The 24,820-nt window shown below is 32.5% G+C and overlaps 1 protein-coding gene across 2 annotated transcripts in view; it reads left to right on the forward strand.

The window, feature by feature from the left end:
• Positions 1 to 24,820, forward strand: part of LOC142324874 (phospholipid-transporting ATPase IF-like) — a 103,178-nt gene that overhangs the window by 31,929 nt on the left and 46,429 nt on the right. For both annotated transcript variants that reach the window (XR_012756415.1, XM_075365949.1), the window contains exons 7-12: positions 4,529 to 4,610; positions 7,734 to 7,828; positions 11,076 to 11,186; positions 13,524 to 13,633; positions 18,079 to 18,249; positions 18,906 to 19,033. Coding sequence is in view for 1 of the 2 variants with exons in the window: in XM_075365949.1 (XP_075222064.1) it covers positions 4,529 to 4,610; positions 7,734 to 7,828; positions 11,076 to 11,186; positions 13,524 to 13,633; positions 18,079 to 18,249; positions 18,906 to 19,033 (697 nt within the window). In the remaining variant the exon portion in view is untranslated. The remainder of the gene's footprint in view (positions 1 to 4,528; positions 4,611 to 7,733; positions 7,829 to 11,075; positions 11,187 to 13,523; positions 13,634 to 18,078; positions 18,250 to 18,905; positions 19,034 to 24,820) is intronic.

Here is a 24,820-nt window from a genome sequence, read left to right on the forward strand (position 1 = left end):
TGTGTGATGAATTAATGAATTGGCATAATATGAAATTAAGAATAAAAACTTCTCAATAATATAACTAGATTTATCATATCCTTTATGCTAAAGTAATAAATATGTAATTCTAATTAAAATATCAAGTGCATTATGAGCTTTCTAATTTTGATATTTAATTACTTCAGTTACAATTACTATTTTTTTAAACACTACTTCATGTATATATTATATACAGAACAAGTTTAAAGTATAGAAACCCCTCAACAACTTTAAAACCGTTCCAGATAGAATACTGTAACTTTCAGGATAAGTTATCAGTCAACTACTTTACCTTTTCATGAGAAATAGAATTTCAACCCCTTCTTGGGGAGTGGCTCAGGGGTTGTAACTCAAATATTTTAAATGGTAACACGCTTTGTGTGATATACACAAACTTTAAAGGTCTCTTTAAGACAAGAAAAATTGTATAAATAAAAAATCGGTATCTTTCAACTTTTTATTTGTACCATTTTCAATTTATTTTAAAAGTGTTTTTGTTTCAATTTAATGAGTAAATAAATAAAAATATTATCACCTAATCATACTGATTATTGATGATCTCTTACAATTATTACTTCATTAACAGTATGACCCTTTCCTGTTCACTAAGTATGTTGATAGCAATGTTAGCAGATAACACAGAAAAAATTAATTCAGTAAAAACAATTACAAAAACGGTAAAAAAAATGTAAATAACAAAAGTGGCTTACAAACAGGATTTAAAACAATAAATTCTCATAAGAAACTAAAAAAGTGTAGTAAGTAAACACTTTAAATGGAATATTACACAACAATGAAGTATGCTTCATTTTTACATCCGCTGAGATAGAGCGATTTTTTTCGCACTCCGGCGATTTTAAGTTACGAATTCAAATTTATTCCGCGCGACTAACGTGAATGGCTTCTCCTTCCACGACTACCGCGCGAGCACGCTCTATTTTTCGCTCATTTTTTGGAAGAAGTTTAAACAAGTTTTACATTAATTTTTGGTCTAAACCTTTTCACCGTTTGAAAGTACAAGTTTTGAAGAATAGATTACACTTGAAATAGACACGAAAAAGTTCTTAAAAGCGAAAAATAATAACAGTTCCCTGAAAAAACTTTTTATTAACAAATTGCAATATCTCAGCAACGAATATACCAATTTTCTTGTGTAACCAGTCATTGAATTCGGAATTCCAAGAACTAACTTTTAAAATAATAAAAATAGTAAAAAAGTTATCTTTGCAATAAATATTGGCTTTGCAAAAAACAGTCATTTTTATTGGTTTTTCGGCTTTTTTGCAGTAACTAATTACAAAATTCAACGTTTAAGGGCCTAAGTTATAGGTACTGCAAATGCCTACATAAAATAAGTTCTGTTAAGTTTCTATGTCAGCTATTTAAAAATCACATCAAATTTTGGGAAAAAATAAAACAAAATATTAAGTCATTTTGATTTGAATTAAAATTAAATTTTATGAATTGGTAAAAACCAACTGCAATTTTGTCTTCACAGTAAAATGGTAATAAATTTAATGGAAATAAGCTAATATATTTTGCAGAACAAGGTAGTACATTAATAATTCCACATTTAAACAAAAACATTATACACAAATGAATCTGATAAAATAAGAAAAAAACACTTTCGTTGAAGACACTAACAATATACCCCGAAATTACTTTCTGTTACTTTACACTATTACAGAAATATCAATCTTGTATGATTTTGTAGGGAGAGCGATGTGTTTGTTACATTAAACTTAAAAAATTAAACCTAATAAATCAATATATACCCTGTTCAATGAACAATGTGTTTTATCAAATTTACTAATTACAGTTACCATTAATGAACTATGCACATAATCATTTTGTCTAATTAAAGAAGCTTCTAATCTTTAATCACTACTTTACATTCCTGGAATATAATATAAAATGTTTTGGTAAAATATTTTCAACGAATTAATATTAAAGAATGAACAAAATTTACAACATGGATAAACCAATCATTTAAATACAAAACCTAGCCAAGATAATGAACGCCAAGTTATGAATGAAAACGTTTGATTCACGGTAAAGCCCTAGTACTGACTCTTGTGGCATTCTACACGTCATATGAAAATCCACGTCCCCGTCTTCCGTATTTGCAACGACGCTCCTATCATGAAGATAGTCGTTAATCGTTGCAACTAGGTAATCGCTCAGTTCCCGAGCCCGCAGTACCTGTACAATCATCCTCCATGGAACACTACTGAACGCGTTCTCCACGTCCAGTAGTACCACAAGGGGGATCTGTCTTCGGCGCCAGGTGCCGGCTGCCCGTTCCCTAGCCCAGTTTATCACATACTTGATGGCGTCAACTGTTGATTCCCCTTTTACGAAACCGAATTGAGTCGGAGAGAGCCCTCCACCGTCCCCAATTTCTCTCCACAGTCGTTCTATAATCAGGCGTTCATAAATTTTGGCCAACTTATTAAGGAGGCAGACTGGTCTGTACTTTCCTTCCGGTTGGTCTCCTCTTCGTGATTTCAGAACCAGAACCAGCCTAGCCTCTTTCAGACATCGTGGGAAACCTCTTCTCGCCAGGGTCTCGTTTAACGCATGTAAAACGGCCCAGGGATGATGGCTCACAAGGTTCTTAATAATAACTCCAGGGACCCCGTCCGGTCCCGGACTTTTTCGTGGAATAATCCTCACGACCGCCCGTCGAAGTTCATCCTCCGTGAAAGGCCTGGGTGCTGCGCCCGGAATCACCTCCCAGTCCAGATCCATAGTTGGGAAGAGACTCCTACTGCCTTCGTAGTCTGATCTCTAGACAGGAGAGGGAGTCGCTTACCAAATATCTTCATTACGATCTGATAAGCCCTCCCCCACGGGTCGTTGTTCAAGTCCTCAGTTACGGACTGAGGTAACGGGAGGCCTGGGAGGTCCCAGGCCTCCCGTTTAGTCTTCCTGATCTCGTCCCGGAGCTGTCGTTTCACTTGTCGAAAGACCTCTTCAGCTTCTTCCTGTCCATCCCGTTGCCTCTCCCTGAGCCGTAAAAGGGTCCTCCGAGTCCGTCAGGCTTCCGTTTTCATAGCAGCAATGCAATCGTTCCACCAGTATACTAGCCGTCTCTTCCTAGGCATCGTATCTGTTTCCATGCAACACATGACTTTCAGGAATTCTTCCATCTTATCCGGATTCGGATCCCCGTTCAGGATAGTAGATGCCACATCTGTCGATGTGGCATCTACTATCCTGATCACCTGCCTTTCCGAGGGTTTCCACCTTTTGGGTATGCGATTGTCCCCTGTTATATCCAAAAGTATATCAAAGGCTATGGCTTGGTGGTCACTTGCCAGCTCATTATCAAGCACCCTCCAATTCACGATTCTGGAGGCAGCATTGTCTGTTACAGCCGTAATGTCTATAACAGACCCACTACCTCTCTCCACAAATGTAGGGACCCCTGGCTCGTTCATTGTCACTAAGCTCAAAGATGCAAACATGTTCGTTAGCATATCCCTGGCAGTGGATCTGAGTCCCCCCCCTAACTCCACGCATTATAAGTTCAGACCCCCTGCCACGACAACTGGTTTCCTGATCGTCAGGATGCGGCACTCCAAGCCCTGAAGAACCTCCAGGAAGTGATCCTGGGTGCAATTCGGGGATATGTATGCCGCCAGAATAACAAAGCTTGTGATGGGATTGTTAACAAACAAAATGTCTACATTTGGGCAACAGCAGCACTGCAAATCGTGCATGAAACATGGACCTACAGTAACCTTTTGGACAACTTTATCCGTTCACAGATTGAAAGGGCAACTGTTTTATTATGATACAATTAATTCTCAACGGTGTTTCTATATGTTAAGGAATAATCTTCTACCCAAACTACTGGTGACTGAGTTATCTATATATACTCATTGGTGTGTGTAAGATGGTGCAACCCCACACACCACTAATGTTGTGTTGTTTTTAAGTTCAGTTTTTGGTAATTGCATAATTTCAAATCGCTATCTGGACTGCCACAATAGAGATTTCTTTTGGCCATCTTTGGGCATAGATTTAAATCCTTGTAATTTTTTTTTATGGGAATATTTAAAAGAGAAACCTTTCCCTGAAAACCTGCAAATCTTATGGAAATGCGTATGCGGATAGTTCAGTTTTGTGAAGAGATTCAAGAGGACTTGTGTCGCAGAGCCATCAGAAACGTTCACACTCTTCATACTTGAAGAGGTTGTTAAGTGTAACGGTGTCCATATTGAACATGTCATGCAGTAAAAGAACTTTCCACAAACACAGTATTTGGAGTGTAAAGTTGTAATCATATTATATTTAAAAGTTAATATGTAATCCAAAATTGAAATGTATCATCTTATTCAGGGCCATTCTGACAATGCAAACAAATTAAGAAGCAGTACATTGTCCATAAAAATTATGGATTAAAATTACAGATCATAAGAGTTATTTTATAAACAGTAGTAAATTTAATTTACCTACTACAATGATTATATATACTTTAATTAACATTATTATTTTTTAGGTTGTGCTGTTTATACTGGTCAGGAAACAAAGCTTGCTCTTAATTCAAGATTATCAAAAAATAAATTTTCAACTGTTGAAAGGTAATTGTGTGTTTAGCATGAACTAGATATTATATTTAATATCGCTTGTTATGATTATTACTATCTTGGTTGGTGAACAGTTATTATCTACCTAATTTTAATAACATCCATGATTCACAAACTTTTAATTCTAGATATGCTTCACATTATACTGATTAACTTTTACAAGAGAGTAAACTCATTTCCACTTCCCAGACAATTTCTGTAGATTTTCTTTAGACATTTACTTTTTTTTTGGATAATCATTATTATCCTCTTAAGCACTTTAGCTAGTTAGAAGTGAAGACATTATTAATACTCTTCTACTGAATCAAATCATGATTAGACATCAGTCTGTACATAAAAATAACCACTGACAGATTGAGCCTATTATTGTAAAATAAAGATAAATCTTTATTTTAATCTTCTATCTTTAAATCTTAAAGATAAATCAGACTGGCATAAATATTAAGTACTTACTGATAATAGACAATTCTATTTAAACATTTTATTACAATGACATATACACTAAATACTTGAAGATTTAAACTGTAATGTCTTATTAAATTAATTTATTTTTCTGTATGAAAGCAAGTTGATGTATAATTTTACAATATTGTTATGAATTAAATTTCCCTGTTATTTATGCCAAAAGAGTTTATAAAATTGTTTTGTTCATAAAAAAAGATTTCTGGGAAGGACAAGCACAGTAGTGCTTCACTCAAAGACCTTAGCACTTTTTTCCTCTGAAGAATACACAGTCCCAGTATTTGAAATATCTGAATATATATAAACAAATTAATTTGAATAGTTTCTGAGAACTTCAGATCAACTCCATTCAATCAACAAGATTTACACTTTCACTGGAATACTACCTTCAAACTCCAAATATTGTGATGCTGAAAAAATGGAGAAAAACAAATAAATGACAGGTACTAGAGATCCACTATAAATTGTATAAGTATCCCATCATTACCCGTTAGAGTTTAGATCTAGATGTAGTCTTGTTCTTAAAATGCACCACTGCAATCCATCCTGAGGTTTGCCATCTATTCTTAACGAGGAAAATTGGATTTATTAAAATAAAAGTATAATATAAAAAAATACTAGCAACCACAACAGCAACAGGAGAGTCTAATTCTACTATAAACAGACATTCATAACTGCAGAAGCAATATGGCAAGTTATTTTGATAATGAGAGTTGATACCAAAGAGAAATCTAAGCCCCTGTAATATTTACTTAATCTTGATGTGGATGGAACTTGCATGTAGGAAGACACAATTTCAGCAACCAACAAGGTGATTACAGGATTCTGGAAAGGAGAAATACAGAGGTAAATATTTTTCTAGGCATGGGAAAACAAGTATTACCAAATTCAAAATATAATATCATTCAGAAACAATATTGTCAGTATATCTATTTTCAGTTGACTAAAAAATATTAAGAAGTACTTGATATCCAGTTGTCCATTCATCTTTAATATTAAATAAGGCATACATACTTTATTGTGGTTAGTCAAGTTTGTATAGGTTCAGAATGCATTGGTGCTTGCTTTTTTGGGTTTCTGCAATCCTACTTTTATATTTACACCTCATAGAATTTAGTTCTGATTTTCAAAAATAGCAGATTTGATTCTTGTATAAAGTTCATTGTCAAACCACTAAATACAATTCAGGACAGAAAACATTGTATTGGAAGTTACATTTAAAAATTGTTTCTGAAAGTATTAATTAAATCCATAAAGAAAAGCATATTTAGAAGGAAAAAATTTTCACAAAGAATTTCATTCTTAATATTTTTGTTTTATATAAAATACAGCATTTACTTAATGTTCTAACCCATTACACAGGGGCTATGATAAACATATAAATACCAGGTGATTCAAAAAGGATTTCATAACTTTAAAAGCATATAAAAATTTACTGAGATAACTTATAGATATGACTGAGGTCTCATTTCATAGAAAAACACATCAAATTTATCACACAACATTCACTTTTGTTTGATATGGCTTCCATCTGTAATGGGACATTACATCCCACCTGAAGTTGATTTCATTCCAGACTGTAGCCAGCAAGTCAGGCATTAACTATACAGCTGCAGTGTTAATTCAAAGTCTTAATTCAACAAGATCAGCAGGCAAAGATGATACATAAATCTGATCTTTAATGAAACCCACAAGAAGTGAGGTCAAATCTGGAGAGCGAGGTAGCCATGCAATTGGGCCTTCATAATCAATCCTTTGATCTGGGAGTCGAGTATCAAGAAAATCTGAGACGTCTAGATAAATGGTTGTGAGATGGTCCCCCATCTTATTGACAGTAATGACGTCCATCTTTGTCATTATCATCTAACTAAGAAATTAGAAAATTTTTTGAAGCATGTCCAAAGAAATGATAATATTTATGATTGCCTGAATGGAAGAAGAATGGGCCGTTCTGTCTAGAAGAAGAAAAGCTGTCTCAACAAAGATTTGGTGCTGAGTAAATTATATGCCTACTATGAAGCTCCCTACCATACTTTCTACAAAAATTACATTGAATCACAGTTGCTGACTGCAAATTGTGAAAACACACAGCCAGCATTTTCTGCATCAGTAACTATATCCGTTTTTAACAACACTGGTGACAGTGCTGGTGGCCGAAATCGGTACTAATAAACTACATGAGTCAAAATTTGATGTGTTTTCCTATGAAAAGAAATGAAATCCCAACCAAGTCTGTAAGTAATAAATAAATAAATTTTTACATGCTTTTAAAATTGTGAAGTTCTTTTTGAATCACCCAGTATTGCTGATATTTAACAGAGCATAAAAAATAATATAAAAATGTATGTTGTTATCAAGAAAGATATTTTATAAGCAAACATATTAATTTGAATAATATAATATTTAGACAATTTTTACTGTAATTCTTATTTCTCATTTCATCAACAACTCAAAGCTCTTATTGACCATTAACTCTTGTACTATTCATTAATTCTGATTTCACATTCTTCACATTTCATATTTGTATTTATATTTGTCATCATCATTATCACTGTATTAGTTAAATCTTGTTTTGAATGTGTCCACATGGGGCTTTTTGTTTTGTAATTTTTATGCTTTATTATGGATTATAATATGTTATTATTTCATTTCCAGAACAGTAAATTGGTTTCTTTTATTTTTTTTCATTGTATTAATATTTGAAGCTTGCTTGAGTACTGCATGGGAATGGCTTAAAGAAGAAGAGACAAGTAAGTCAAGATGCTCATTTTTTATTTTATAACTGTAGTAGTTTGATCTAAACATTTATATTTCTTTAGACCATTAAAATTTAGACATAGACAATATAAAGTACACAACATTTGTGGTCTTTGCAATTACTTACTTGTAGTTTTAATGCTCATAATATTCTGGCCTTACAACATGTAAATGGTAAGAATTACTCACAGAACAAAAATATAATTTTTAAACTTTTATTACCTAACATTACACATTTATTTATGTTAACATTATGTTTATTTATGTTTTGTGTTAAAAATAATTGCTTTTGGATGATTCAAATTTATCATATATTTATTTTATATGAATGCATGTTTAAAAAAAGTCGGCAAAGGGTTGCATAACTTTCCCGGCTTTGTCCTTAACAGATTTTTATTTCAAATACACCATAGGATTTTTAAATATTAGGTAATAATTAGAGTACAATTAAACAAGTATCAAAATGTTCATTAAAAAAATTGGGTCCAATCTGATCCCTTTGAACAAACAATCTTTTTATACTTTAACAACTTTATACAACCTGTAATATTAAAAATATAATTGAGAAAAAAATTGAAATTCTTAATATAAAATTTTGGTTCCTGATGATCTTGACCAAGTGATGATTTTATTATCAAAATTATTTGGAGTCTAATTGTTAAAAAACTGAAAAGTTTTAGTAAAAGAATTTGGGTCTATTTTGACCCCTTGCTCAAAAGCTACCTCACATAACATTTTTAATAACAGCCACAACTCAAACAACAGATAAAAGTATCACAAATTACAACATTATTTTTAAAAAGGTTCACATGTCATTTACATTAAACTTGATACATCTAGATTTCATTCAAAAAATTAAAGCTTAAAAAATTAGTATTTTAAATAGGATCCCATTCAGTCCTCTTGTGTTTTCTGGTGTAAAAAGTTTATTTTATTAGAGTAATTATTTACTTTGATAAGTTGGCCTGATTTGGTGCAGCGTTATGCAACAAGGCCAAAACAATTATAGTTTACTAAAAAAAAAAATATATATGGGTATTATGAATACCTTTGTACGACTGGTTGACAATCAAGCCAAAACTAGGATATATATGTATATATATATATATATATATAAATTTGTATATCCAGATTGCAATGTTTTTGGTCAGTGGATTTTTGAGATATGAAGTAAAAACTGTTTAGAAATAATGTTGAATATCCACCACTCACATACCCGAAAATTTTGTAGTTTTAAATAACATAATAAGTACTTGCATATTAAAGTGCAATTTTCAACGATCATTATGCAAAAATTAATAATGGTGAAAACTATCACTTCCCATTTTTTTAATTTTTTCTAAAACTTAATCCCATCAATGTCTCATACATGATAATTTTTTTAACTACGTACAAAGAATTATATTGAGCCAATCCAGAGATATTAATCAAAATGCAGGCCAAACACACATATGCATCTTCCAGAAATTTCTGAAATTTTTTTTTTTTTTTGGATTTGAACTGTCAATATTTCCAAAAACTGCTGTACACAAAATTTTGACCCATCACTATACTTTTTACTTCCTTGTACGAAGTAAAGAAAGTATTGAGATCTTGAAAAGTTTTGGTTTTCAGATTTCAGCGGAAATATCCATTTTGACCATCCTTGAATCCTTTTTGACTAGTTTCGGCGTGACGTCTGTACATACATACATATGTATCACGCATAACTAAAAAACGATTAGCTGTAGAAATCGTTTTGAAATTTTTAAAACATTTTGTAGAAAAATGTTGACATTTTTGTATTTAGGACTATTGTAACATATGGTTGTGCAAAGCCCCTTTTGATTCCAATTAACTGAACCAAAAGTGTCCAAAAAAAGCCGAAAATCCAAAACAATTGGATTTTGGACTTTTTCTTAGTCCAAACTGCAATAGTAAGCCCTCATTGAGAGCTTTTCAACGATATATCATAAGTGATATTTATTTTCATTGGTTCCAGAGTTATAGCCAAATAAAATTTTAATTAATAAAATATTTGGATCTTACAATTTGCACTCGGTTTAAATCAGACTTTATCTCATTTTTTTTTAACTTTTTTTTATTTGATTTAAATATATTGATTTATTAATACTTATTAACCTCGTATTGTAAAAGAAATTTATTATAAACAATAATTCAATAACAATAAAAAAACAATATGAAAAATATCATATGTTATTAATGAAATAAAATTTTATGTACTTTTCATTTAAAAAAAATGTGTATATGTAATTTAATAGTAGTACAAGGAAGTCATGTGGTGTCCAAATCAGAAAATTGGTCTCATAAACACAACTATGAGTATAATTAAGAAACTCAAATGGCGAGCTCTTAGAGAGACCAGTTAGAAGATAGCAGTCATGTGCTGTTTTAATTCAATTTGATGACATCAAAATTGGTTATCATGTCAAAAATGTAGATGTCCAACATTTTGATTGCAACTATCAGTGTGACTTTTCAAACTACTAAAGGATTTGGGGACATGAATATTGAACATCGAATGATTTCATTAATTCTAAGCTGGATCATGATGGTACACAAATTAACAAGGTAACACCCAATAAAGCTGTAATCAATCTTGACAAAAAAAAGTTGTGAAAGACCAAGCATATGTTGCTCAAAATGGAGTGAAGAGTTAAGAAGAATTAGCTTTGTATGATTTGGAACCTAAAAAAGTACTAGATAAACCACATGATGACAAATCATTGGCAGATGCAAAGATTACAAAAGCTGCCTATTTGATGTGTTTTTTTTCTTCGTTTGAATATTAACCCACCTACAAATGGACAATATCACCCTAACGACAATTTTTTTTTCGTTTTTGCTGAATTTCTAAAAAAGATGTAAACCAATGTTGATGAAATTTACATGAGATCACCAGAAAACATTCATTCAGTTTTTCAAATGACAAAAAAGATTCAAATACATTTAGTATTATGAAATTACATGTGAACATCTCCAAAAAAAATATTAACAAAAATAACAGTGATATAAAAATCAATATAAACATGGGTCAACTGTACCCATATCCGCCTTTTTGAAGTTGGTTAAAAAATTTAAAATTAATAACTACCAAATTACTGTCATTTTTTATTAGTATTAAGTTTGCCATTATATTCATTAGCGATAAATATTACACAACTACTATATATTTATACTCCACTACTAATTTATATTGATAATTGAATTTATATTGATTACTTTTTTTATTTTTTACAGATAAGTTTTTTTATCTTGGTTTTCCACAAAAATTAATTATTCCTTTGGAACTCTTCAATTATATTATGCTGTATTATTATATTATACCAACATCTATGTATATTACTATCGGTAAGTTAAAAACTATTAAATTTTCAGATAAAAGTATAAGTAAAAAAGTAGATATTTTGCCAGTCCCAGAAATTTTTCCCAATGTACATACCAAAAATTCTGGGCATTTTCCTGAAGAGGCTTATCAAAAAGTGTCAACCTAATTTTGTTAATTTTCCACATTTAAAACAATCATATTTTTGTTATTCAGTCACTCTAGTTGTTATTCTTCATATAGTTGTTTTTCAGTCACTAGTTTCACTCTGTTCATAATTAACTTGTTTAACTTAAGAAATTGCTTATTTTAACATGCAACAAAAAATAAAAATTTGCAAAGCAAAAAAAAAACCCGTTAGAAAGCCAAAAAATATTGCATTTATTATTAACAATGATATAATAAAAATATATTTATTATAATAATTTATGCAGCACATGAAAGGCAATTTTATTTTTGATATATACACAATTTTTGTAAATTTTTTCCTTATATAATGTATGATGTTTACACCAAAACACCTAAAAGTTTCTATTATTCTTGAAAACTGACAGTAAGTTTCCTTAGTCCTTAGTATATCTCATACCTTCACACAGCTGAAACGTACCATGTGACTTGCTCTAAGGAAAGAATGTTTGTTTGCAATAAGAGTTAATATAAAACGTAGCACCAAAATACATGTTTTCCATTTTCTTTTCTACACATTCATAAACTAGTTATCGGACAGCACAAACTTAGAATGTACAGTAAACAGGATTTTAGCACTTTGTGTGCAAATTTTGACATCCATAAACCACATTTTTGGCACTGGAAGGATTAAGTCTTACAGGTTACAACATTTTCAATCTTCATGCTATACCTTTCCCCTCTAAAATCAGGGAAGAAGTTAATGCAACTGAATATCGATTGTCTGAAAAAGGAGACATAGGAGACATGCTGGAGACCTTTGAATCATAATTCTGAATATGCTTTGCAACACATAAAGGAGTACATGGATATGCATAACTCTGTATGTTCAGCTTGATCATTTACATACAGATCCACTGGATAAATAATCTGTAAGTTCAAATATGAATACAGATGTTCAAAATTCACAATATATATTTTACTAGAATTACAGGAACTTCTCAGTTATACACCACTACACTCTACATCTCTAGATTCTAAATTGACTTCCTCTACTGAAGACGTATTTATTTCACAACTGACCACAACCCTAGATGAGCTCAAAAAATTGAATTATTGTTGTATGATTGACTATCGATATGAATGTGGGGTGTGAAAGGAATTTATCACCTCAATACCTCTTAGGTAACATGAGAAGTCACAGAAACGTTTTATTGGGATTGACATAATTTGAAATGTTTTCATATAACTGGTGTACTATTATCATTCCATACTTTTAATTTAAAATTACAGGTAAGAGATTAAATACACAAGCCCAGTGGGCTGGTCAAGTGGTTAACTCATCATTGCAAATTAGTTGTTTAACAGCTGATTTTGAAAGTCAGCTGTTAATCTCTTTTCTGAGATTCAAATCCTAGTAGTAAAAGTTAATTGGTTTTATACGAATTTCAATACTAGACATTGGATACTGGTGTGGTTGGGTGGTTGGGGTTTAATTAACCACACATCTCAGTATTGGTCAGCCCGAGTCTGTACATGACTACACCTCATTCACATGTCTTACATATCGTCTATCTCATTGGGCCATAGGAGGAGGGTTGCTTATTGTTCACTAGTTGAACAAATTACAATGTACACATTAGGAAAATAAAATATATATATATATATATATATATGCATACAGGCACCTGAAACCAAATGAACTATTTTGAGTAATCCTGTATGTAATGTGTGATTTTACTGCTCTTAATATGATTCTACAATATTTTCATTGTAACTTCTCAATCTAAATCATTAGAATCACCACCATTTTAATCAGTTTAATATTCATTTAACACAGTGTTTGTGAACACTCTTGCATTTACATAAATAAGTCATTGTATACATGATGCAGGCTGTAAAAAAAAAGCAAAATTAAAATTTATTCCTTTTGTTTATTCAGATTTCTGTACTTTTTTTTAAATGAGATGGTTGTCTTAAAATGTGTGTGATGTTATTGTTCATGTTACATAAATAAAAGTAGGTCTTAATTTGATTTTATTGTTAAACTCTGACAGTATATAAGTAGAAAGTATTGGTTAAAGATTAATTTGTTGAAATTAATTCACAAATTTTAAGTAAGGAACTGTTTGGATTCATAAAGTCCATTTACTTAGTCATAGAACACAAAATCAAACTTTTGACTGATCCTATAATTTTTAAACATTTTTATTCCCTTTATATTTGTTTTTTTACAGAATTGCAAAGGTTTTTGGGAGTAACTTTCTTTCAGTCAGATTTAGAAATGTTCTCTAGAGGAAGGCATGCAATTTGTAATACTTCTGATCTCAATGAAGAATTAGGTCAGGTTAGTAAATAAAATACTTATTTTGTCACACTGTTTCATTTGATTAATAAGATTTTATTTGCCTACTGTACTCAAACTAGCTTATTCTTTTAATTGAATTAATAGTTAGGTAATTGAACAATTTATGAGAAACAATTTATTAGCCCTGTACTTACAAGTGTGGCAGCTTTTGCTGCTGTATTTATTATTACATGGTCTCATCTATCAACACGTACTTTCAGTACTATATGTACTGAACTATATGTACTATTCAGTACTATATGTACTATATGTTCAGTATGTACGGACTCTGTAAACCTATAAAATTGTACATATGATTTTCCATAAACTGATTGTAATACTGCATCAGCTTTTGAATTGCATTATGTGCCTATTACTCATCTGAGATAACTAACTGTAGAACCTGGAAAAATACAATTACTGACTTCTATAATAATTGTAAATTATACATTACATTTATTCCAAAATGTTTAACAAATAAATTGTATGTATTAATTACAGTGAATTTAATAAAATATTAAACAAAACGTGAACTTATCCTGGTAATGGATACGATTTAATTAACATATAGAATAAAGTAGTTTCTAAAATAATGTAAGTATTAGACAGTTTTTTTGTCTTTTTTTTTGTCTTCAGTCATTTGACTGGTTTGATGCAGCTCTCCAAGATTCCCTATCTAGTGCTAGTCGTTTAATTTCAGTATACCCTCTACATCCTACATCCCTAATAATTGGTTTTACATATTCCAAATGTGGCCTGCCTACACAATTTTTTCCTTCTACCTGTCCTTCCAATATTAAAGCGACTATTCCAGGATGCCTTAGTATGTGGCCTATAAGTCTGTCTCTTCTTTAAACTACATTTTTCCAAATGCTTCTTTCTTCATCTATTTGTCGCAGTACCTCTTCATTTGTCACTTTATCCACCCATCTGATTTTTAACATTCTCCTATAGCACCACATTTCAAAAGCTTCTAATCTTTTCTTCTCAGATACTCCGATCGTCCAAGTTTCACTTCCATATAAAGTTATGCTCCAAACATATACTTTCAAAAATCTTTTCCTGACATTTAAATTAATTTTTGATGTAAACAAATTATATTTCTTACTGAAGGCTCGTTTCGCTTGTGCTATTCGGCATTTTATATCTGCTTCGTCCATCTTTAGTAATTCTACTTCCCAAATAACAAAATTCTTCTACCTCCATAATCTTTTCTCCTCCTATTTTCACATTCAGTGGTCCATCTTTGTTATTTCTACTACATTTCATTACTTTTGTTTTCTTCTTGTTTATTTTCATGCGTAGGACTTCATCTATGCCGTTCATTGTTTCTTCTAAATCCTTTTTACTCTCGGCTAGAATTACTATATCACCAGCAAATCGTAGCATCTTTATCTTTTCACCTTGTACTGTTACTTCGAATCTAAATTGTTCTTTAACATCATTAACTGCTAGTTCCATGTAAAGATTAAAAAGTAACGGAGATAGGAAACATCCTTGTCAGACTCCCTTTCTTATTATGGCTTCTTTCTTATGTTCTTCAATTGTTACTGTTGCTGTTTGGTTCCTGTACATGTTAGCAATTGTTCTTCTATCTCTGTATTTGAACCCTAACATTTTTAAAATGCTGAACATTTTATTCCAGTCTACATATTCGAATGACTTTTCTAGGTCTATAAACGCCAAGTATGTTGGTTTGTTTTCCTTTAATCTTCCTTCTACTATTAATCTAAGGTTTAAAATTGCTTCCCTTGTCCCTATACTTTTCCTGAAACCAAATTGATCTTCTCCTAACACTTCTTCCACTCTCCTCTCAATTCTTCTGTATAGAATTCTAGTTAAGATTTTTTATGCATGACTAGTTAAACTAATTGTTCTGTATTCTTCACATTTATCTGCCCCTGCTTTCTTTGGTATCATGACTATAACACTTTTTTTGAAGTCTGACGGAAATTCCCCTTTTTCATAAATATTACACACCAGTTTGTATAATCTATCAATCGCTTCCTCACCTGCACTGCGCAGTAATTCTACAGGTATTCCGCCTATTCCAGGAGCCTTTCTGCCATTTAAATCTTTTAATGCTCTCTTAAATTCAGATCTCAGTATTGTTTCCCCCATTTCATCCTCCTCAACTTCCCCTTCTTCCTCTATCACACCATTTTCTAATTCATTTCCTCCATATAACTCTTCAATATATTCCACCCATCTATCGACTTTACCTTTCGTATTATATATTGGTGTACCATCTTTGTTTAACACATTATTAGATTTTAATTTATGTACCCCAAAATTTTCCTTAACTTTCCTGTATGCTCCGTCTATTTTACCAATGTTCATTTCTCTTTCCACTTCTGAACACTTTTCTTTAATCCACTCTTCTTTCGCCAGTTTGCACTTCCTGTTTATAGCATTTCTTAATTGCCGATAGTTCCTTTTACTTTCTTCATCACTAGCATTCATATATTTTCTACGTTCATCCATCAGCTGCAATATATCGTCTAAAACCCAAGGTTTTCTACCAGTTCTCTTTATTCCGCCTAAGTTTGCTACTGCTGATTTAAGAATTTCCTTTTTAACATTCTTCCATTCTTCTTCTACATTTTCTACCTTATCTTTTTTACTCAGACCTCTTGCGATGTCCTCCTCAAAAATCTTCTTTAGCTCCTCTTCCTCAAGCTTCTCTAAATTCCACTGATTCATCTGACACCTTTTCTTCAGATTTTTAAACCCCAGTCTACATTTCATTATCACTAAATTATGGTCGCTATCAATGTTTGCTCCAGGGTAAGTTTTGCAGTCAACGAGTTGGTTAAGCAAATCTTTCCTTAACCATGATATAATCTATCTGATACCTTGCAGTATCGCCTGGCTTTTTCCAAGTGTATATTCTTCTATTATGATTTTTAAATTGGGTGTTGGCAATTACTAAATTATACTTCGTGCAAAACTCTATAAGTCGGTTCCCTCTTTCATTCCTTTTGCCCAGCCCGTATTCCCCCACTATATTTCCTTCCTTGCCTTTTCCAATGCTTGCATTCCAATCTCCAACTATTATTAAATTTTCATCTCCTTTTACGTGTTTAATTGCTTCATCAATCTCTTCGTATACACACTCTACCTCATCACCATCATGGGCGCTTGTAGGCATATAGACGTTAATAATCGTTGTCGGTTTAGGTTTTGATTAGAGGTTTTGATTAGTTAGGTTTTGATTATTAGACAGTAGAAAACAATATTATAGAAATACAAGTTCTACATTTTAACTTCTTAAACTTTGTGATATTAAATATTCTACATTATTTACGAGTATCGTTAAGTAATTAAAGAGACAAATAGTATCAACAGAAAAATTATTTAACAGAATAAAGTGAAACAGTCTAACGTTCAAGTTTGGCACCTCTGACAGAAAATATCAGTTTGAAAAGATTTTCCATTATTATAATCTCCTTTATTTATTTAAAAATGTTGGCTGCACTTGAAAACTGTACTGTGGAAGAACAGCATGCTGTGATACGATTTTTATTTTCTGAAGGCATAAGGCCGGCTGAAATTCACTCAGATGTTAAAACAGTATGGTAAAAAGTATATTTCTCATGCAAATTTTTATAAGTGTATTGAACAGTTTAAATGGGGCAAAAAAAGTGCCATCAATAACAAGGACCTGAATTCACATTTGTACAGTACTGAAACAATGGTTTTTAGCAGACTGTTATTATTGCATAACAGCTTCTGACAAAAGTTGGATTCAACACAAATTTTGGTCCAGAATCCAAACATCAAAGTAGGAATGAAAACATCAAAGTTCACAAGCAAATAAAAAATTCAAAACCATCTATCAGCTGGTGGTAAAGTGATGGTAACAGTGTTTTGATACTATAAAGACCCAATTTATTACAAGTATTTAGAAGAACAATGTAAAATCAACGGTGAGAACTATTGTGACATGGAAGAAAGAAAATGATATTTGCAATGAGGTAGAACTGTCCTGGCTCTCTCTCAAAAGGCATATTTGTTCCATATGGTAACGCTTACCCCTATATCATTCATAGGACAGGGGAAGCTATTCAAAAGTTGAGTTGGGAGGTGTTGCCATATTTACCTTACAGTTCTGATCTCACCCATTAGATTTTTTTTTGTTTGGTCCTCTCAAATAGTCTTTACATGGCCCCAAGTTCGGCAGCTTTGAGTGGATCAAGAATGAAATTCAGGAATTTCTCAGTCACCAAGGTGAAGAATTCATTATTTCTGAAATAAGAAAGCTTACAGAAACATGTGGCCATTATGTTGGATTATGTTGAAAAGTAGCATTAGTTTCATTGTCACTGAATAAATAATAATTTTTCTACAGTTATTTGTCTCTTTAATTATTAAACAATAATGTTTAGTATTCAATGATGATTATTAAAATGGTTATTTTTAATGATAATTTTTATTTTTAATAGGTCCAGTACATGTTCACAGATAAGACTGGAACATTAACAGAAAATGAGATGGAATTTCAGAGGTGTTCTATTGATGGAAAGATGTACTACGAAGAACAAGGAAAACTATATATTTTACCTAGTAATGGAAATTCACTTATGGCAGAACTTGTTCCTTCTGAAATGTGGAATGTATATCATAATTTTTTTACATCATTATATTAGTTTTAGTATATTTTATATAATTTTTCTTGAACAAATTTATGATAAAAATTTCAATTTTCTGACTACCACAAGATATTCAGATGTATTAAGAAAATTAAGGATCTTTGATCTACATATGAAGTTTACTCGAAAGTAAAATGGAAAATAAAAAACTACTTTATTATTTCCTGGAAGAACTGGAAAAATAAATCAAAGGATTGATTGAAATAATTCAGTTATTAAAAGTTTTAAATGTCCCTTATCTTCATGAAGAGCTACAGAGAGAACCAAATATATATCTTTCATGATGAACTGCATACAAGAAGGTGATGTGATTAGTACTTGTACTATGCCGGAGACCACCTTTCATCTGTTATTCCCTATCACAGTAATTATACTCATTAGGTAGCAGCGATTCATTCTATCAATTACAAATTTATTGGCTTCAATAGTACTATCAGCAACTTATCTAAAGTAATGTGCTGGTATTTAGTTCCAAAAGACCTTTGAAAGAATAAATTCTTTCAAGAAAGAGTTATTTATAATTTTTGTTCTTGTTACAGTAAGATTAATAAATGAATAAATAAAATTATATTATAATGTTTGATCTTTTTTTAATGTTTCACGACTTAATTTTATTTCAGGAAAAACAAAATCATTTTTTTTTAGCTTTAGCTATTTGCCATACTGTTCAGTGTGATCAGGCAGGAAAAGATATACAATTTCAAGCTTCAAGTACTGATGAAAAAGCATTTGTTGAAGCCTGTGCAAGGTATGTTGTTATTTTTAATTTAATATGTTTAAAGTCTGCTGTTAAATCTGGCATTGAAGATAATTATCAATTTATATATGAAGGATTATTTAGTTAGGATTAACATTACTCATATGTACGAGAAATATCTCTAAAGTAAAGACCGCTGGGAAATTTCTCTACTTACGCTTGGCGAACCTGTGTCGTTCATGGCCACGCTAGTAATGTACACACTGCATTGTTGTCTGTAAGCTGTCGCGTTGTAGTATCTTTGATTACGAGGAGTTATTACGTTATAAAGTTAATAGGAAAATCGATGTTGCTGCCGACTGTGAAATACGTGGAGTCATAGGTTTTTAAACCATCAAAACGTTAAGCCGGCTGAAATTCATAGGTAGTTGGTCATTGTGTATGGTGATAATGTAACAAATGAAAGAAACATCCGAAAATGGTGTGAAAGGTTTAGAAATAACAGAATTAATGTCAATCATGAAGAACGTTCGGGGAGGCACTCAATAATCACCGAGGACTTGTTGAAACGCGTCTATGACGAAATCAGAAAAGATCAGCACTCAACGATTTCCGACCTGGCCCTTATTTTTCCTGATGTTTCAAGTGCTGTTATTATTTCCATTGTTCATGACAGTTTAGGCTTCAAAAAGGTTTGTGCACGTTGGGTGCCGCACGTCTTAACGGACCGTCACAAAAAATCCGAATGGGATCTGCTTTGGAATTTTTGATGCGCTACACAAAAAAAAAAAAAATGGTGACGAGTTCCTTAATTCGATTGTTACCGGCGATAAAACATGGATTTCGTATTACACGCCAAAGAGAAAACGGCATTCAAGTGAATGGCTTCATCCTCAATGACCAACCAAAGGTCAAGCCACAGCCATTTGGACGCAAACTGATGGCCACAGTCTTTTGGGATCGGTTTGGTATACTGCTGATTGATTTCATGTCACGCGGAACGACTATAAATGCAGAAGCCTACTGCGAAACTCTGCGTAAGTTACGACGCGCCATTCAAAATCGGCGACGTGGGCGGCTGACCGATGACGTCGTCCTGCTACACGATAATGCACATCCACATGTTGCGGTCCGACACGTGATTTATTGAGAACATTTGGATGGGAAATTTACGATCACCCACCATATAGTCTCGACTTAGCTCCTTCTGACTACCATTTGTTTGGTAAATTGAAAGAATTTTTGAATGGTAAGCAATTCACGGGTGACGATGAACTTAAAAATGTTGTTAATCAGTGGCTAAATGGACTGGCGGCAGAAGAATACGGTGAGGGTATATTGAAGCTGGTGTATCGCTACGATAAATATTTTAATTTATGTGGCGATTATATAGAAAAGTAATATAAGGTATGTAGTTTAAGAGAAATAAAAAATATTTATAAAGTTTTCAGAATAAGTTTTTTTTTTTACGTTGAAGCGGTCTATACTTTAGAGGTAACCTCTCGTAGATCTAAAACTATCAGTTCCTAACCTGTAATCACCTTGACAAAGTAATCTAAGGGTTCCTCTGGAAGGATTCGGAAACATACCTTCTGTTACGTCGTAAGAAAATTCTAACCTCTTACTAATTTCTGCTAATAACATATATCTACTAAAACTTCTGCCTTTTTTGCTCCAAGATTATTATTAATTAGTTCGTTAAAATCAACAGAATTGATTACATCACTTTCAATAGATACAATATGGATAAATTTGACAGTTTATCCTGTCCCAAAGTATTTCTTAAATAGTTCCTTATCCTTTCAAGGCACTGAAAGAACGTTCTGCCGATGCATTGAAAGCTGAAATTGTTAGAAATATTGTTAAAATTACCTCAACATTTGGAAATGTTGAAATAAACCTTCTTTGTATGGTTTCATACATTTCTAATAAGGAATTTAAATGTTCATTTTTGGCAAATTCTAAGAAGTGAGCTAGTTCTTCATTAAAAATTGTCTAATCAATGTCACTTGAATATGTTTTGATTAAGTTTTTAAGACATTTGTCATATTCATTTGATGAAGTTTCTTTCAAATTAACATTTAGTAAAACAACAAAATAATTTAAAATATTTTGATAAGCTACATACGTCTTTGAATTTCCGACACCAATCGGTCGCAAATTACATTTAAATAATTTACAATAAAACCTTGCTTGCTACTTAATTGCATGTTTTCAGCATCATCTCTATTTTCGCCATAGTGTAATTTTCTTTTAACTTTTCTCCTCTTCTCTGTGACTCATAGTTCATATTGTTTGTCAAAGAGAAGCATTCGATTTCAGCATTATTAAAGAATCCCTTGTTTCGAATATCTTCGGAAATACAGAGTGATTCAAAGAAACGGGAAATTTTGAAAGTTGTGTTGGTAGCCGTGGGCGATTGGTACCACTTGATAAGTGGCGCCAGGCTCTCTAACCTAACCTGCCATTTAGTTGTCATGGATCCGTGGAGTAGTGCGCAATGTGCATTTGCTGTCAAAGCATTTTACAAAAACAATGACTGTGTGGAGGGAGCGCGTAGAGAATTTCGCCGTCATTTTAATCTGGGACGGTACGATCGTGTTCCATTAGCACATGCAATTAAAACATGGATATCTAATTTTGAGGAAACTGGTTCGGCAATGAAAAAGAAACCTCCAGGCCGTGAGCGAACCCTCCGTACACCACAGAATGTTCTAGCTTTACAAGATGCTGTCACACGAAGTCCACATCGGTCAATCCGTCGTCTCTCAGCATCTTTACAATTGCATAGTTCAAGTGTTCGAAGAATGTTAGTGAAGGACTTGCAATTCCATCCGTACAAGTTGTAGATCGTCCAGGAACTGAAACCGAACGATGCAGTTGTACGAGAACAATTCTGTAATATAATGCTTCAGTAGATAAATGATAACGTAGAGTTTGTTCAAGAACTGTAGATGTCAGACGAAGCGTATTTCCACCTCAGTGGATTTGTTAACAAGCAAAATTTCAGTTACTGGGCACAAGAAAATCCTACGCATCAACACCAGCGTCCGTTGCACAGCCAGAGAGTGACCGTGTGGTGTGCTATGTCATCTTACGGTGTTATAGGCCCTTATTTTTTTGAGGATGACAACGGTCTTGCGATTACAGTGACGTCGGCTCGTTACGTAGCCGTGCTTTAAACCTTTGTTGTGGAACAACAAAAAAGATTTCCACCAATTCTTAACACAGCCTGGTTTCAATAAGATGAAGCAATGTCACATACTGAACGAATATCGATGGCACCTGTACGCCGATTGTTTGGACAACGTGTCATTTCACGAAATGGTGACATTAGATGGCCTCCTAGATTGCCTGATCTCTCAGCTTGCGATTACTTTTTGTGGAGTCACCTTAAAAGCAAAGTGTTCCACAGTAGACCTGCTACAACGGAAGAACTGAAGGCAAAGATCCGAGAAGCAATTGCGGACATTCCAGTTGAGATGTTACGTCAAACCATGAACAATTTAACGAAAAGACTTCGTGAGTGTTTACGTAGAAGACGAGGTCACCTGCAAGATGTCATCTTTAAAAAATAAACTAAAATGTATGTATCCTAAAATGGCAACATACATGAAATAAAATTCATTTTCTAAAAAAAATTTTTCATTAACGTTATTTAATTTTTTTAATTTCCCGTTTCTTTGAATCATTCTGTATAAAGCGATACTGATTTTAAAAGAATTACAGAAGTTTGCAAATCATAATATCTATTTTGCAGACTTTTGCTGGTTGCATTCAGTCGCTGCAGTATGGAATTCCATATGAAAAGCAAAAGTGCGGTTTCAAAGTTCTCGAATTATTCATGCAGCTTTTCAGCTTCTAACCTTATTAAGAATTTTATTTTCTCTGTCTACATATCTTATTACAATTGATCAGTGTGACTAATATCAGAAGTTGAATCTACAATGAGTGAAAAGTATTTTGCTAGTTTGATTTCATTAAAAATTGTACTTTTTACGTTAAAAGCCATTAAATATATAAATTCATCACAGGTAGCAATGGAAATATAATTCACTTGTCCTTAGCCACATTTACCATAATTCCCCAAATGAGTTTTCAAAACACATCAAAAGTAGCGAGGTATTCTTTTTTTTTTTGCCTTCAGTCATTTGACTGGTTTGATGCAGCTCTCCAAGATTCCCTATCTAGTGCTAGTCGTTTAATTTCAGTATACCCTCTACATCCTACATCCCTAACAATTGGTTTTACATATTCCAAACGTGGCCTGCCTACACAATTTTTTCCTTCTACCTGTCCTTCCAATATTAAAGCGACTATTCCAGGATGCCGATAGTTCCTTTTACTTTCTTCGTCACTAGCATTCTTATATTTTCTACGTTCATCCATCAGCTGCAATATATCGTCTAAAACCCAAGGTTTTCTACCAGTTCTCTTTATTCCGCCTAAGTTTGCTACTGCTGATTTAAGAATTTCCTTTTTAACATTCTTCCATTCTTCTTCTACATTTTCTACCTTATCTTTTTTACTCAGACCTCTTGCGATGTCCTCCTCAAAAATCTTCTATAGCTCCTCTTCCTCAAGCTTCTCTAAATTCCACTGATTCATCTGACACCTTTTCTTCAGGTTTTTAAACCCCAGTCTACATTTCATTATCACTAAATTATGGTCGCTATCAATGTTTGCTCCAGGGTAAGTTTTGCAGTCAACGAGTTGGTTAAGCAAATCTTTCCTTAACCATGATATAATCTATCTGATACCTTGCAGTATCGCCTGGCTTTTTCTAAGTGTATATTCTTCTATTATGATTTTTAAATTGGGTGTTGGCAATTACTAAATTATACTTCGTGCAAAACTCTATAAGTCGGTTCCCTCTTTCATTCCTTTTGCCCAGCCCGTATTCCCCCACTATATTTCCTTCCTTGCCTTTTCCAATGCTGCATTCCAATCTCCAACTATTATTAAATTTTCATCTCCTTTTACGTGTTTAATTGCTTCATCAATCTCTTCCTATACACACTCTACCTCATCATCATCATGGGCGCTTGTAGGCATATAGACGTTAACAAACGTTGTCGGTTTAGGTTTTGATTTTATCCTTATTATAACGATTCTATCACTATGCGTTTTAACGAGGTATTCTAAGCAGCTTAAAAAATTTACCGACTATTATCATGTCATCGAAAGCCAACCCCAACTATGATAATTTAACAGTTGCAGCTACTCTCTTTAAAACATTACACCAGTAATTTGATTGCTTTTCATATGTTTTTAACATCTCGTTGTCAATTTTTCCTTCGTTTTTCAATCGCCTTACATAAACACATATTTTTTCTATGGACTTTGGATTTGTTGTGTTTCTTTAGAATATCAGTGATATGTTTCCAATCCCCATCTAACGATGTGTTACACCCATCCACTAACGAATTCTACTTAAAAGAAAACAGTTTACAAACGAAACAATAAACTGATTTTGTGGTTTCCGAAAATATAGGCCACTCTCGTTTTTCCTTTGTTCCATTAGCCTTGATTAGGTAAAAATGCGAGTTCTTTAAAGATCGAACGATGATTTTACCATCATTTTGGAAATTTCGACTTAGCTTTTCAATATTGCCAAACTTTTATGGTTTTTCACGAATACAAAACTCAATAAAACCTTCAATTATCACGTTTGGTCATAATGCAATATCCGTGGGATATGTTTCACATAGTGATAATTTGGATCTAGAAATATCAGTATGCAACTGTGATGAGCTGGGAGATTATTTTCACCTGAAATTTCCCTACAAAGTGAATTTTCATCTACTTTGTCTTCAGATTTTTTCAGAAAACTGCTTA

Source organism: Lycorma delicatula, chromosome 5 (genome assembly GCF_047948215.1).
Source record: "Lycorma delicatula isolate Av1 chromosome 5, ASM4794821v1, whole genome shotgun sequence".
NCBI classification, from domain to species: Eukaryota; Metazoa; Arthropoda; class Insecta; order Hemiptera; family Fulgoridae; genus Lycorma; species Lycorma delicatula.